We start from the raw sequence: 15,659 nt of genomic DNA, 5'->3' as shown, positions 1-15,659 counted from the left end.
ATGTAAAATTCTCAGAATTTGATGGTCCAGGGCTTGAACTCAGACCAGGCAGGCACCACCGAGTACGAGGCAGTCAACAGATGATCAGATTAAATTATTTATCCAACAGATATTAAGCTAGTGATGGATCTAATTTTATACAAAAAATGTATGTTATCGATCTCAAAAATTATTTCTATTTATACTATTTAACTATAGTACACTTAATCATTTTAAATAAAGGAATATTGAGAATAATATCATTATCATTATTTTAAACACAACTTCATGTATTGTAATATAATTAGTTCAAAAACAAATAAATAGCAGTTATTTAGGGGGTTATTGAATGCTTAATTGATAAAGATTGAAATTTAGATACATTTTAATCGGTTAATTTACTAAAATTCTTATATGAATTTTTAGAGAATTCGTAATAATTAGAATATTGAAGATTTTTGCATCTTGGATTGTTGACATTTGATTTACGTGGCTGACAACTTGACAGATTGCAAGTTATCAATAGTATATTAAATCTTAGTAATTCGTATAAATTAATCTATTTACATAAACTTAATATTGATATTACTTCATGTAATACTTAAAAAGTTATAATGGGACTTTGCAAATGTCCAAAAAGAAGAGTAACCAATCAATTTTGCTTCGAACATCGTGTAAATGTTTGTGAATATTGTATGGTGACGAACCACCCGAAGGTACATTAAAAGCTTTAGTATTTTATTCAAATATTTTTAAGTATAAATTATAATATTAAACTATGATTTCAGTGTATTATACAATCGTATCTTCAATGGTTACAAGATAGTGATTATAATCCAATTTGTGAAATATGCACAAAAAGTTTATCTGAAGGAGAGTGTATACGCTTAACTTGTTATCGTAAGTTTACTTGGCTTAAATTTTATACAAACTATTAATCAAACTCGGACATAAATCAAATTACCCGTTACAAAATGTAATTTTTCTAGATGTATTCCATTGGGAGTGTGCAGAGTCTCGATACCGTGCATTACCGCGTACAACGGCGCCGGCTGGATACCTGTGTCCTTCCTGTGCAACACCTGTCTTTCCTCCACCCAATCTTGTATCGCCTGTAGCAGATGTGCTTAGAGAAAGTTTAGCTGGTGTCAACTGGGCTAGAGCTGGTCTGGGACTCCCCCTGGTAGGTTAATAGAATTATGAAAACTTTTGTTTTTGGAATTCGATTGAAGTGTTTTAATTAATAGGGATTTCAAAATAAACTAAATAAATTAAACTAATTTAGATTTATTGTTATGATGAAAAATATCTTCAGATTTCTAAAGAAATTGTAAATTATAAAATCAAGGTAACATGGATTATTTGTATTAATTTTTTTTATCAGCAATTGCTATACTGTGTCTGGTACACAAACATAATTGTTATATTTTTAGTTATTATTCAATACATGTGATTTAAGATAGATAAATATCCTAGCTTTCAGAAGATCAAGATTTGAAAGGGGCAGCTGGTAGACGTAGCCAGTCACCAAATCAAAATCAGTTCTTTCAAACAGTTGAGAATCAAAGAGGGACTCCAGTTGGGGCAAGTGATGATGAGTCAACTAACAGATCAGCTGCCAGCACACCACATTCCATTGTTCAAATACCCGATGACCTTATCAATATGTATGATAATACATCCCTCAAAAGAAATGATAGCTTGCAAGGTATCTTTGTATTATTAACTAAATTAGAAATTTAGTTAAAAATAGTATTATTAACTAAATTAGAAAAAAAAAGAATATTATTTAAAAGAAAATTTTCATGTAAAGATTGACTATGTAATAAGTGTTTTATCCCATGTGATATAATTTTTTTTATTTGAACTCAGAATCTTGTATCAAACAATAATTCAGTATTTCAAAAATGCATATATATACAAATCATATTATACAGTAGATCAACACTTTAGATTAATTATATAATTTTAATTATTCTTAAATTTAAGGAGGTCAAACTTCAAGAAAAGGTTTTAAAACCCTAAATCAGTCTAAACCATTGCTTAATTTCGATCATGATGAAAATAAATATAAGCAAAAATCAACATTTGCCTGGATAAGCAGGTGGTGGAAGTAAGTAAAACAAATTTTCCATATTTAAATGTTTGAATATTTAATAATAACAATGTAACAAACATCTACATAACATGTATAAGAATATATAATATTTTTGCTTCACAGGAACTCTCTACCGCCCTCTCGGGTCAGAAGAGCAGGAGGCATTTATAAGAGATATTGGATCATGTTATTTGTCCTTATCGCCTTGGTTACCATTTTATTGCTTCTTAGCCATAGAGATGTTGACATTGACAGTCCTTTTGGCTCCATTCAAGATAGTGACAAGAGAATACTACAGAAAAACTAATCATTGTATTTAATTAAAATATTGCAAGTAATATTATATTTAATTTATATTTATGAAATCAAGCAATCTTTAGTGATACAATTATAATTGTTGTCCTCTGTGAAATAACTAATAAAATTGATTAAAATATTTACTGATGGTCATTTCAATTAATAAATAGAGAGCATAAGCCATTTGCTAGTTTTACAAAATCTTAGTACAGGTATTCACTTCCTTATCCAGAAACATAACTGAAAAGATATCATTATAGAAATCTGGATAATATTCACAAGCTCTGCGACAATCTGGCATCCAGTTTACTTCCAATAATTTAGGCTGTATGAATTTATCTTTGTCATTTTCATTCCAACTGAGCATAATATCTGCAGCATATAGAGCTCTTGATTGTGGACTTTTTGCAACGCCACAGGGAGCATCTTTTGCAGTGGCTGCAGTAAATAATTCTGAAAACATTTTAAATATTGACTTTTCTACTTCAGCCCAGTTATAATTGGCATACTGTTCCAACCAAGCTGCTTTGAAATCTTCACATAATAATTTAAACAGTGGGACACCTTCGCTGTAATTCATGACAGTGAAATGTTTTTCATAATCATCAAAATTATCAAGTGTAAATTCTTTATTAGAAAGTCTAAGGAAGAAATTATTATAAACATAAAGTACAGTAGGATTTACTGATTTTAGTAAAATCACATAGCGTACATCAAATTTTACTAGTCCAACATCTTGCCTTTCAAATAATACTGGGTTTTCTATATACTTCTGTGCAACCTTAGGGCCAGACATTGGTAGACGGCATAAAAAATCTAAATTGTCAGAAATATAAGTATCTAAGCCTCGAGCTAAGTTATATGGCTTACATATCCAGTGATTGTCTAATCCTTGCTTCTGCCTCTGTATATAATATGCAATTAATTTAGGTAATTCTGTTTTCATGTTAAAAGTTGTGGGGAGCCAAGCTGGTAATGTTTCAAGGTTATTCTCATCAAGATTAAGTTTTTTCTGACCTCGCCTCGCTACTATAGCTAAAAGGTCCTTAATTGTTATCACATACTCAAAGGGGAATTGATTTACAAATTTATGAGGAGTGGCACTCAATTCCTTAAAGGTTTTAAAATGATTAGTATACCAAAGAATATCAGCATCATTTTCATTGTCAACTATTTCAAATCCAGGAGCAGTCAAATGTTGGTTAATGAATTCATACTCAGAAAAAACTTTTAGTGTAGCAGTGTTTTGTTTATTTTCATTTAACAATTCTAACTCTGGTAGCGATTCCACTATATGCCCTTCCAAAAAATAATTTGCATCAGGCTCTTCTTGGTTAAAATCATCATCAAAATGTTCATAATAGCTCCAAGGTATAAGCATAGCTTCTCTTTGAAGCGAGTCAGTATAATGCCCTTCTACAAAGTTTCTTGTGATAATATCACCTTCTTCAACATTTTCAATTGGAAAAAGCAATGTGTATGTCAGTTGTTCTGGTATATACATAAATGGAACTATACGAAAATTTGGATTATCTGAATGTGTAATCCCTGAACCCAATTCATCCATTACATACCACACTGGTACCCTATCTTCAACTGATAGCTCTTCACTTTCGATAGCGTAAGTATTCGCATATTTCCATATCTTTTGACAAACTTCGTTGATTTTGCCTTCAGTGGTTTGGGAGGTTGCTTGTATAAGGTTACACATTCTTTCTAAAAGCACCGGTACATTTCTTAGGTTATTTCGAATGCTATTTATCTTAAATGTCCACGCGTGATCAATAAGATAAATATGACTAGAATTTGTTCGATCTATATCTCGGACTGCCATGACACTCCATAGAGGATCATAGGGTGCCCTTTCATCTTCATCATAATCAATTTTTACCAATTGAAATGCTGAACCGGAGTCAAATATTTGATCTTTAATTTTTTTACATAAGATCGCCCAGAAATGTTCTGGAACACCAGATAAAACAAGTTGCGGTTTATGAGCTGCTAAAAATGCACTATAACTGGCTATTCCATCCATTTTCTTTAAAGTTTTAATTAAAATAACTTCGTAAATTTAAAGTTCAGAACTGAGCACGATAAATAACTTCATTAAATGTCAAAGTGTACAAGTGTCTAGTGTAATGTGTAGTAGTGTGTTTGACTGTTTGTAGTTTGTAAACTGCAGAGTTGAAATGATATATCGATACCATGCAAATATCGATATTATCGATATCCATTTTCATTCGAAATAATATAATATCGATGCGGGGAATCTTCGACTACGTGACGAGTTGTTCCTGGCTCGCATTCGAAGAAGAGTGAACGCAATTTGAAAGAGTTGAAATACGAACGACCGCCGGGGGGGTCGCAAATGAAAAATCGTTATTTGCAGAGAGAAGGAACACCGTTGTTTTTTTAGTTGGTAGATGTCCGACATAACCCTCCGTCATCAGTTTATAATTTTACGATTTTTTTATGTTATAAATATGGTGATCAATAAAAATAAATATCTATTATTATTAATAATAATGATGACATTCATAATAATTAACTTGTACAAAAATATTATTGACATGCAAAGTAAAGTTTAGTTCAATTTAGTAACCAAAGGTTATTTAATATTTCAATAATAATAATTTACGTAATGTATTTCTTATCAAATATAAATTCCTGTACGAATTTCAGTTTATTCATATTATCAATATAGGTTTCTAATTTGAATCTTTAACGAAAATTTATTTTGTGTCCAACCTATCCTGCTACCCCTACACCACACTGCCTACAGCCATGTAATCACAATCAATATTTTCTCATCTGCTTAAAATTGGGGACGAAAAGGATTTAATTACTGAATAAAACTATTAAACAAAATTTAAGTTGAAGTCAATGTATTTTATCAGCATGGATATATGCTAACAGCCATTTAAGGGAACATTGATATTATAATATCTTACGTCTAATTAATTGATATAATAATAATAGATCACATATTTTTAATATAAACTATACAAAAAAAGCAACCAAATATCTCTCTTAGTGTTCCAAAATAATTGTAGGGTATTGGTAAGGACTATACCCATTTGTTAGGTATTGGCCATACAATTTATATCCAGCAGTTCTCATTAGACAACGGTGTTTATCAGGACCGACAAGTATAAGCAGATTGTCAGTCAAATATACATTGTGTCGGATCTCACCATGAAACCCTACGAATGGAAATGGGGCTTAATAATTGCTATATATTTAGTGACTGCCTTTATATACATAGCTTATATGATTGCTCTTAAACCTTTAAGAACGCTAGCATTTGTACACAATTTTATCGTATTCAAATAGCGAAAATATTACAAAATTTTATAAATACATAACAAGGTTGTATTTGGGCATACAAAATCAAAAAGGGTGATTACTTGTAAAATTACTGTTAGTTATTATATTGTTCATAGCTAACTTTATTTACATTGTTTAAGCATGTTTGAAAATATATGCATGGTTGCGAATTCCCTAATCTAACATCCATAGAATATTAACTTAAATTAAATCCTTAACAATCACAACATATAAATTTACAGTCGTTGATAGTCGCCACTTAAAGTAGAACAACTAAAATATCATGGAAATAAATTTAAAACTATTCTCCATTTAATTAGAAGCTGAACAATATGTAAATTAATGTCAAAGTTAAGGATATATTTTTATTTCTCTTATAAGCCCGATAAATGTAAAATACTGACAAATTAAAAATAGATCATTTAATAATTTAAAAAATATAATATTTACGACATTTACTGCTTTTATATATTTTAATTTACCATCTGTTCAATTTATAATAAAATGGAATATGTGTATCTTTATAATTAGATCAATTTGAATCTGAATCCATGTGATTCCTATAATTACGACGAGCCTTTTTAACGCGTTGTCGGAACTTGTGCGCTTGATATTCTGGATCGTCGGACACATCATCGGCTGGAGGTTGGTTGTTCCTGGTGCTGCTGCCCGCAACGGTGCCTACACCGCTGTCAGGAGTTCCAATATTGTTTGGAGCCTGCCACAAACTGCTTTCGGTGCTACAATTGCTTTCGAATTCACTTTCGTTGGTCTCATTCATTAGCCTCGCCACAGTCCTGTTGTATCCGACCTTTGGTGATAATCTATCCATTATTGTGAAGTTATTCTCCGTATAATCTTTAGGTGGTGGTGACTCGCTTGAATCGGAACGTTGAATACTGAGTCTACCGTTTCTTCTAACTCTCCTCAAATTCATTCGCGTTCGACTTTCATGGACAGGAGATGAATTATTGCTCTCAGATTCTGGCGGTCCAACCCTTAATGAGTCGCTGAGAGAATCTCGGGAGCCATTAATTGGTGTTGGTACGATGCTAATTAAATTCGTAGGAATGTTTTGATTGCCATTTTGATTACTGGGCGAGATTGGTCGACTGCCAACTGACTGGTCGTCATCTGAATCTACCTCGGCAATACGAAATAGTGCTGAATTGCTTTGGCCTCTATAACCTGTACAAAATATTTGGTTAGAATTGATACATGGGAAATAAAAACTTAATCAAGTAATGGGTTTCATCTGTGTTTTAAAAGTATTACCTGTACTTGTGCTAGGTAAAGCTAAATTATCTTCATAGTTGTCGAAGTTGGAAAAATTATTGTTATCACTACTATCTTGAGCCATATTACCTGAAATAAATAATTTTTAAGTTTGATACGATAAATTATTGTCAAGTTGATCTTTAAATCAAATTTTAAGTCATTTAATAAACTTACTATTATTTCTTAAATTCATAACTTTCCTATAACTAGTGACTTTACTTTTCCTCTTTGTACTCCTCGTGGTGTTCATTCTTCTTCTGAGTGGCCGGATGATCTAAAAATAAATATAATAAAAATCTATTTATATTAAAATTCTTGTAAACTGCGGCTTTATCCGCACGAAATTTTTGAACACGAAACGTAAGCCCCATTTTATTCTCTCAAGGGTTGAATTTTAAAAAGTAGCCTATGTCCTTCCCAGGGACTCTATCTATCTCTACCCCAAATTTCACCTAAATCGATATATAATTTTAGAATAGATTTATACATATAATCTATTTATATAAGTTTATTTTACTTGGTGATAGGGCTTTGTGCAAGCCCGTCTGGGTAGGTACCACCCACTCATCAGATATTCTACCGCCAAATAACAGTACTCTGTATTATTGTGTTCCGGTTAGAAGGCACAATGTAATCACGAAGTGTAATCACAGGCACAAGGGACATAACATCTTAGTTCCCAAGATTGGTGGCGCATAGGTGATGTAAGGAATGGTTAATATTTCTTACTGCGCCCTTGTCTATAGGCGGTGGTGACCACTTACCATCAGGTGGCCCATAAGCTTGTCCGCCAACCAATGCCATGAAAAAATAAAAATATATTAATGAATGAAATGAAATGAATGAAATATACTTCATTGTACACCACAAACAGAAATAAAGAAACATACAGAAAAAAAAAGTAAAACAAAGTTAGTAAAATACAAAAACGAAAAATAAAAAATAAATGTTGATATTACGAGTCTTGTACAATGGGCGGACTTATGGCTAATTATCCATCTCTTCCAGACAACCCAATCTGAGAGAAATTTTTAGAACCAACGGCGTAGGCGGTGCAGTCATAAACTTACATACAAAAATATTTAAACACTAATACTTATACTTATATAAATATGTATATATTATATATATCTCTATTATACACTAATACATATTTAAGATAATAAAATGTTATATAAAGGAAATTAATTAAAGTCGTCGAAATTATTATTTAGGTAATAGTTTTTAACGGCTTTTTTAAAAGCTGAAATTGATGGAGCTTTTTTTATATCTACCGGAAGGGCATTCCATAACATTATGGTCTGTACAGTAAACGAATTGTTTAGGAATTTTGTTTTGTGAACAGGCATTTTGACTGTTAGGTACCGCTTAGATCTTAGTAAAGAAAGATCCCCAAGAAATTCAAATTTTTCCTTTAAATACGTAGGAAAACTATAGTTAAATAGCGCACAGTACAGAAGGGAAAGAATATACAGGTTCCGGCGGAGACGTATAGGAAGCCACTTGAGTCGTGAACGATATTCGGAGACATGGTCATATTTTCGTAGGCAAAATCGAATAGCAATATTTTGAAGTCGCTCAAGTTTGTTCAGTTGGTCCTCGGTCAGATCAGGAAAGCTTGCATCTGCGTAAACTAGATATATATATATATATATTCTCTATGACATTGGTAATGTCATGCATGTATGTACGATAATAATAATACATATATGTAATGTAATGGTACTGACGATCAAACATGTCAGGATAAGTTGGCTAAAAAAATTGTCCAAAATATTTACATATTATAAAAAAGTATGGTATGGTTTTTTTTGTTGCTTATGCTTGTTGTCTGTCCAGTCCATTATATTGACGACGTTTAATAATAATTACATGAAGTATAATGGTGTCGAAAGGCCTCACTATATAGTTTTTTACTGTCATAATATTATGTTTATAGTAAAAATTATATATATCGTATCGTATCGAGCCACCGTGAAAGCTTAAGTAAGTGTAACTTAAAAAGATTTCTAGTCGATTCAATGGAGACCAGCGGTACTGACCCGGCCCGTGTTCCGGTAGAGGCAGTGCGCGGGCTCGTCGGAGTCGGTGCGCTCGCTGGAGGGCGCGGAGCGGCGCGCGGCGGGGGGCGCGCGGGGCGGCGCGCGGGGCGGGGCGCGGCGCGGGCCGCGGGCGCGTCTCGGCGCCGCGCGCTTGCCCTTCGCGCTCGACTTGCTCATGCACGTGCGCGACTGCTTGTTTCGCCTGTAAGTATTACTTCTTTATTATAAAGACAACATGATTTATGCCTCTCTGCTCCAGTGCGTTTGATTCCAAATTTTTAACTTAACTTCTACCAATCCTATCCTAGGTCCTCAATCATCAGTTGAGGAACATTAGTGTTTCGTGTATCCTATCAAAGCTTAAATTTCCCAGGCTTCAAAATGATTGAGAAAAGCTTTATAGGAATGTGATGCACAACCACGGCACCGATTTTGACATGGTTAAAACTGCGTTTTATCCCAAAACTATTTGGAGCATCAGTATAAAGAATTTACATGAATGTGTATCAGCCCCGCCTTAAGCACAACAAGCACCTGGTGAATGTAGTGTCTCTCCCATCCCCCCAAAGATTCGTTATACAGGGAAATATATTTTCCAACCGCTGACCTATATCACGGAGACAAAATTAAGAAATATTGGAAGTGCCTTTGTGCTATAAATTTACCAATACTTTTACTAAAGGTTTGACAACATTTAATTACCTAAGGGAACCCCGTTTTTGAGATCGGATGTTCTTTGGATATCTCGACGCGACAAGTCGCGCGAGTCTATTTGGGCACCGTTGACTTCGACTCCCGTTTGGAGTTACTGAAAAAATATTTTTTACTCGTAAATATTTTATTGAAAAATCTGATCTTTGCAAGTTACCACTTTTTAACTACCGTTTCTACCTTTGAGAAAACCAATTTTTCCGATTTTACCATGGTTTGTATGAAATATTCTTAAAGTAAACACTGAAGACGAGGCTGTATAGTGCAATACCTTCGCCCTTTGCAACAGAAAAAAGGCAGTCACTGCCTGCACTAACCTCTTTTAGATGGTAAGGGCAAGAAGTCTGCTACGATGTGATCGCTATCACTCGTATCGGAAACGTTCCCGTTTACTGAACCAGAACTGGATTCGTCCAGGGAATCCGTTTCCTCAGCGAGACACTCCAATTCCCGCTGAACTAATGAATCGAAGAACGCCATCATGCGTGGATCCTCGCTTGTCGATTGTTCAGCATAGTTGTGGGATAGATACTGTCAACAAAAATTAAACATTAAGTCTCTAAATCAAAACATATTTAAGTCAACAAGGCTCTTTTAAGCAACTGAATCGTCATTTTACATGATTAATTATTTATTGTATAAATTAGTCTCGGTGTGCATTAGTACGATTGAGTGACGTGTGCCTACAAGACGACAGTGTGTCTGAGGCATGTATTATGTGTGTATTTCTATGAGTAACGTCAGCAAAAAAAATACAAAGTAGATTAAACGAGTAAAAATTAATTAATTACACGTAGAGGAGCGAGCCGTCGAATAAATAGATCTACGCTACCGGTTCGGAATTTAAAATCAAGCGACAAGACCCCCTCAAGAATGAAAAAAATGAAAATTTATTAATCATATATATTTATGTATTGACAATTTTTTTGAACATCAGTTTTAAACATTTATTGATAAATATGAAATGGGCTGTGGAATTTCATTACATACTTTATAATCTTTTGCGATAAATGGGCCGTCGTAGAGCAATTTATTTTTTCAAATGACAACTGCTTAGGATCAACATACTTGAAATTACCAAATTAAAAAATATATATAACACTATATATTACTGTTTAATATTACTAGAATACAGATAAGTGAAATGAGAAAAATATTATGTTGCTAATTATATTTAAAACGACAAACCTGTCCACTGTGATGGACGAGCGAAACGTAATCTTCGTGGCTGTATATCTCGCGCGGGTTGTCAGAACCCTGGGCCTCCTCCAACAGAGCGCCACGCATCTGCGGGTACTCCAGCGCAGACCAGATCTGTTACATCATTGTTCTTTATATTACACATCGAAAAGTTTACGTAGAACATATCCATCAATAATACGAATGTAAATGGCAATACTTAATAATAAGTACATTTTTCAGTATTGCCACTTGCCAAAATATTTAAAGAATAATAAAATTATTTAATTTAAAACGGCATAAGGATTTCTAATACCGACAATATTATGCAAAAAGGCATGTAAGTTTTATAAAACAACCAATATTGGTTCTTCCTATCCATAGTCGATTACTGAAAGGATTTTTGACATTGTCCCTTATAAAACCATTATAATAGCATGTTAAAGAATTGAATAAAATGGTTTTATATCAATATATATTACGTTTGCTCTGAAAATAATTTAATTTGACTTAAGAAGAAATTAATATATATTTTATTTAAACTTTATCATACATTAAGTTAGTTAATGAAGTTTAAATGCTTTTGACCTTTATAATTTTCTCCACTCCCGATGACGCGATGAGACAATAATTCGAGTTGTACCGAACTTGATTCACGATTGACCGATGTCCGTACAAAACAATGTGTGGCGGCTCAACCACCAAATCTGATAAAAAATATTTAACCCTATAGCACACACATTTGTCTTAATATAAAATATATACTTAAATTTGTCTTAGTTCTAAGCCTGATTGTTCATTTTATATTTTTTGCAAAAGAATTACTCATAATTACAAACTCAAACTTATCCTTTATTAAACGAAAAGAAATATAAAATAAAAATATATCTCGATTTCAAATTATTGTAAAATAAAATTTGCCTAAGAGCGGCCACTTCTCGCGCTTCTATTGTTAAAAAACTGTTTCCAGACAAGTGAAATAATATCTTTTCTATTAAACAGATATATTGAGAAATGTCAATGCCCACTCACCAACACCGCCTCCCGTATCTGGTATTTTCCACATGTACAGGTTGAAATCATCAGATCCCGATAACACGAACTGATCACCCCTCCCCGCGAAACAGCAACTCTTCATCGTACACGAGTTGTAGTAATCCTGGTGGTAGAACTCGGCCACCGGCTCCGGGGAGTGCACGGCATACAGCACGGGGGGCAGGCGCCGCCGCAGGGCGAGCACATGCGTGCCGGTTTGGTTGATGCGGACGCTCATACTGTTCTGGCAGGAGCCACTGTTGCCCACGTAGCGGATCACGGGACTATACATACACGCGAAAAATATTTGGTTTTTAAATTACACAAAATAATTAGTGAGAAGTTTATTCAATTATTCAGGACTCGTTAATCATTCCACAGATGCTAGAAGTTTATAAGAGCAAATAGTAGATTTTAACGCATTATAGTACACATAGCCTATATCCAAAACATTTAGGCAACTATATAACATTTGGGTTTCATCATCTATCTTGATGGGTAGATGTGGTATGTACGAGCAGACATACATAAATAATACCATCTGGACTGGCTTGGTCCGGGGTGTAATAGATCCCAGGGTGTTAAGTTTGACTAAATCTGCAGCTAAGCTAACCACTTTTTTCTTCGCAATGGAAACCACATTAGGCTCCTGGTGTGGAGGGAGCTAGTTTTACTTAACAAAAATTTTACGACCATTACTAGACATGGGTAATAATAGTCTTTGTACATCATAGTAACACCAACACTCACTGTTTAGGAGATCTTAGGTCCCATAGTGCAACGCCGTCTCTTGCATTGGCGGATACAAGCATTCCAACTTGTTGCGGGTGAAACATTACACCATGAAATGCTCTCCGACTGCGTGATATCACTAGTGATTCTGCAAATATTTATTAATTAAATATAAATAAATATATATTAATATTGCATGTTAAATAAAATTATGGAGATTTCTTTTTTTTTTATATAAAATTTTATTTATAAAAATAAAGAAATTCATAATTAAATTTAAAACGATTGACCAAACAGCAGCTAGTTGAAAAAAGTCATATTACCTAACCTGACAGAATATTGACAACTGATTAATTGCCTATTGCATCATCGGTTGCTATGAGTTAATCTGTCTTTGATAATAATCATTTCAAAAACTAAAACTACTTATTAAAATGAAGTAACAAATCATTTATGTTTTTGGTTAATTTAAAAATATTTACTACAATTTTTCTTATTATACTTTTCTTTGGAAATATACTGGTCACATGTAATTTTATGAATACCACCATTACAAACACCATAGACATCTATGAACATCTACAACTTTTAGTAAGATAAACAGATGATAATTATTAACAGTAAAAACATACCATGTACAGACTGCCTGGTGTCAAACAGTAGCAACCTCCCATCATTTCCAGCAGTAGTGACTACTCGTTCATTAAAAGGGTCAATGCTCAGACTGCACACAGCTCGCTGATGTTGTAAAACCTCTACCGGATGCTTGCTTTCTACATCATGGACTATTACCTGTCAGAAGAAATATCTTAACTAATATTATAAATGCTAAAGTGACTTTATGTTATATTTAGACTTTATATCATCATGAAACTTTGTTAGAATTACAGAAATTTACATAGGGTACCTAATGGTTGTAAATAAAATACGAAACACAAAATATATCCATGTATATTTGAAATATGAATGTATAGAACATAAAAAACAGTATTTTTAACTATATTTTGCAAAATACATATTTGAAATATAAATATGTATTTAGTATTCAATATACAAGTGATTCCTTCTCCTTTTGTCAGATTATGAGAGTGAAGGAATAATTATTGAACTTGAATATACCCCTCAGTGCTAACTGCACGCTCAGTGCAGTTAGCACTGAGGGGTAAATTGGTACACACACACCCTTTTTTCTATTGAGAATGATGCCTTGGCCAAATTTAGCAGGAGGAGGATAAAAAGGGAATATAATCAAGAAAAAAACATATTTTTTTATTATATGCCTTTTAAATATTATTGATAATTTATATTTTTCTAAAAAATATGAATTCATCATACAATAAATAAATTTGATAACTTACAATATCATCATTTCCTCCTGAATATATCTTTTGGTTATCTGATGTGACACCCAGGCAGAATATATTTGATTGATGTAATGCTTTCATTGGTTCAGGCTTTCCATGTTCTAGAATGGCCTGTCCAAATTGCCAGACCATCACCCGCCTGTCATCTCCACCTGGAAAAAGATAAACAGCATCATATGCATAAATATTCAGTAAATGTAAGAGAAGAATAAGAATATCTGCCTTAAAACTGTGCACCTTACTTTTTTAAATCAAACCAAATAATACTTTATAAAATAGCTTCTTACAAGCACTTTTGAATCATATTTTACAATATTCATTTGTTTTACTGTATAAAGCCGCAACCTGATATTATACCCCTAAAAACTAAGTAATTTGTCTTTTATGTTTATTATTTATGTTAGGGTGGTTTCCTAAACAAATATAGACAAACATATCTGACATTTCTACTATACCATTGTATATATGCCTAAGCAGTACCTTTCGTTCTTCAGTCATCAACTTGAGTAAAAGAAAGAAAAATAAATTATACCAATATATACTAGATGTTGATTGAAAATATTTTACTCAAAGACGTCAGTTTACCACTTTTAAAAGTGTTATAACTACATTTCAAGAAATTATGTCAAATAATAATAAAATGCACAGAAATGATCATTCATTGAAAAAAAGAGTACTCTAGGGTTATTGTTTTGGCTACTTTTACCTACAGGTCCTACATTTTTAAAAAGACCAATTTGTTGATATTTATTAAAATGAAAATTTTAATTGGAATACTTTTTATTACTATTTAATAAATTGAATTTACTTGCTGTTTTCATTATTTAAAATCCGATTCGGTGAATTTATAATTAAATATTTACTCTATTGTATTTACATATAATACGTATGTTATTAAATATAGACAAATGTTTTCCTTCACACACCCACCAGTTGTTATCGATATTGATAAAAGAAAAACAAATAGTTAAAACAATTATAATAGTATTCACATTAAAAGTATAGCCATACGCTTATCAAAAAACTTAATATTTAATTATTTATGGAAGCACGAAAGATGTAAAAAAATCTAACTTACCTGATACGAATAACTCGCCATTGCTAGAAAATTCAATTGCATTTACACATCCAAAATGACACACTAAATCACGGCGATACAAGTTTTTAGCCGCATTCAGCCGTTTATTAAATAATTGAGATTTCAAATTATTTACAAGACCATATTCTCTTTTAGTAATATAAGGTAAAGGACTTGCTATATTCGCCATGTTTAATACAAAACCACCATTTTCCACAGGATAGAACACACTTCACTCTACTTGACGATCAGCTGTATTTTATTTTTAAAAACATCTTACGTTCCAATATATGGTAAAACCAAAACAGATAAAAGTATATAAAACATGAAACCGTGAACGCGTTCAAATTACACGCAAGTATGAAGTAACACTTGGGAAATGTTGATTAAAATAATTTTATTAGGTCACTGAACTGTAGTAATAGTTTAGTCCTAGGCTATTACTCCTAAATATACAATCACGATAAATTAAATTTACATTTGCCTCACATGTCTGTCTGATTATAAAGTTTTGACGTTTATCACTTCAAACTTTTCAC

General features: G+C 32.7%; 3 protein-coding genes across 3 annotated transcripts; 1 reads left to right on the top strand and 2 right to left on the bottom strand.

Annotated features, from left to right (window-relative positions):
* The first annotated feature begins 440 nt into the window (after positions 1-440).
* Positions 441-2,517, top strand: LOC113399441 (zinc finger protein-like 1 homolog). Its single transcript, XM_026638584.1, has 6 exons — positions 441-695; positions 768-879; positions 969-1,162; positions 1,456-1,687; positions 1,969-2,092; positions 2,201-2,517. The coding sequence occupies exons 1-6, from the start codon at positions 594-596 to the stop codon at positions 2,382-2,384; spliced, it is 948 nt and encodes a 315-aa protein (XP_026494369.1). The 5' UTR covers positions 441-593; the 3' UTR covers positions 2,385-2,517.
* Positions 2,107-4,512, bottom strand: LOC113399423 (tubulin--tyrosine ligase-like protein 12). Its single transcript, XM_026638558.2, has one exon. It carries the CDS (start codon positions 4,407-4,409, stop codon positions 2,568-2,570), a length of 1,842 nt encoding a protein of 613 aa, XP_026494343.1. The 5' UTR covers positions 4,410-4,512; the 3' UTR covers positions 2,107-2,567.
* A 752-nt stretch (positions 4,513-5,264) lies between these two features.
* LOC113399297 (uncharacterized protein) lies at positions 5,265-15,620 on the bottom strand. Its single transcript, XM_064217960.1, has 13 exons — positions 15,121-15,620; positions 14,037-14,194; positions 13,311-13,470; positions 12,697-12,826; positions 11,944-12,230; positions 11,500-11,618; positions 10,921-11,046; positions 10,050-10,263; positions 9,724-9,829; positions 9,022-9,223; positions 7,154-7,253; positions 6,977-7,066; positions 5,265-6,889 (listed from the first exon to the last, which is right to left on the bottom strand). The coding sequence occupies exons 1-13, from the start codon at positions 15,308-15,310 to the stop codon at positions 6,234-6,236; spliced, it is 2,538 nt and encodes an 845-aa protein (XP_064074030.1). The 5' UTR covers positions 15,311-15,620; the 3' UTR covers positions 5,265-6,233.
* Positions 15,621-15,659: the final 39 nt, after the last annotated feature.

The sequence above is a fragment of the Vanessa tameamea genome, chromosome 19 (genome assembly GCF_037043105.1).
Source record: "Vanessa tameamea isolate UH-Manoa-2023 chromosome 19, ilVanTame1 primary haplotype, whole genome shotgun sequence".
Lineage (NCBI taxonomy): Eukaryota > Metazoa > Arthropoda > Insecta > Lepidoptera > Nymphalidae > Vanessa > Vanessa tameamea.
The sequence above is the reverse complement of the archived record's forward strand: the minus strand, read 5'-3'. Positions and strand labels throughout refer to the sequence as shown.

Bases quoted from the DNA above. Each gene is read 5' to 3' on its own strand.
- LOC113399441 (XM_026638584.1), top strand. From the start codon at position 594: ATGGGACTTTGCAAATGTCCAAAAAGAAGAGTAACCAATCAATTTTGC. The intron at 696-767 runs GTACATTAAAAG...CTATGATTTCAG, and splicing joins TGGTGACGAACCACCCGAAG to TGTATTATACAATCGTATCT. The intron at 1,163-1,455 runs GTAGGTTAATAG...TAAATATCCTAG, and splicing joins CTGGTCTGGGACTCCCCCTG to CTTTCAGAAGATCAAGATTT.
- LOC113399297 (XM_064217960.1), bottom strand. From the start codon at position 15,310: ATGGCGAATATAGCAAGTCCTTTACCTTATATTACTAAAAGAGAATAT. The intron at 13,471-14,036 runs GTAAGTTATCAA...TTCTTCTGACAG, and splicing joins CAGGAGGAAATGATGATATT to GTAATAGTCCATGATGTAGA. The intron at 10,264-10,920 runs GTTTGTCGTTTT...TTTTGTTGACAG, and splicing joins TCGTCCATCACAGTGGACAG to TATCTATCCCACAACTATGC.
- LOC113399423 (XM_026638558.2), bottom strand. From the start codon at position 4,409: ATGGATGGAATAGCCAGTTATAGTGCATTTTTAGCAGCTCATAAACCG.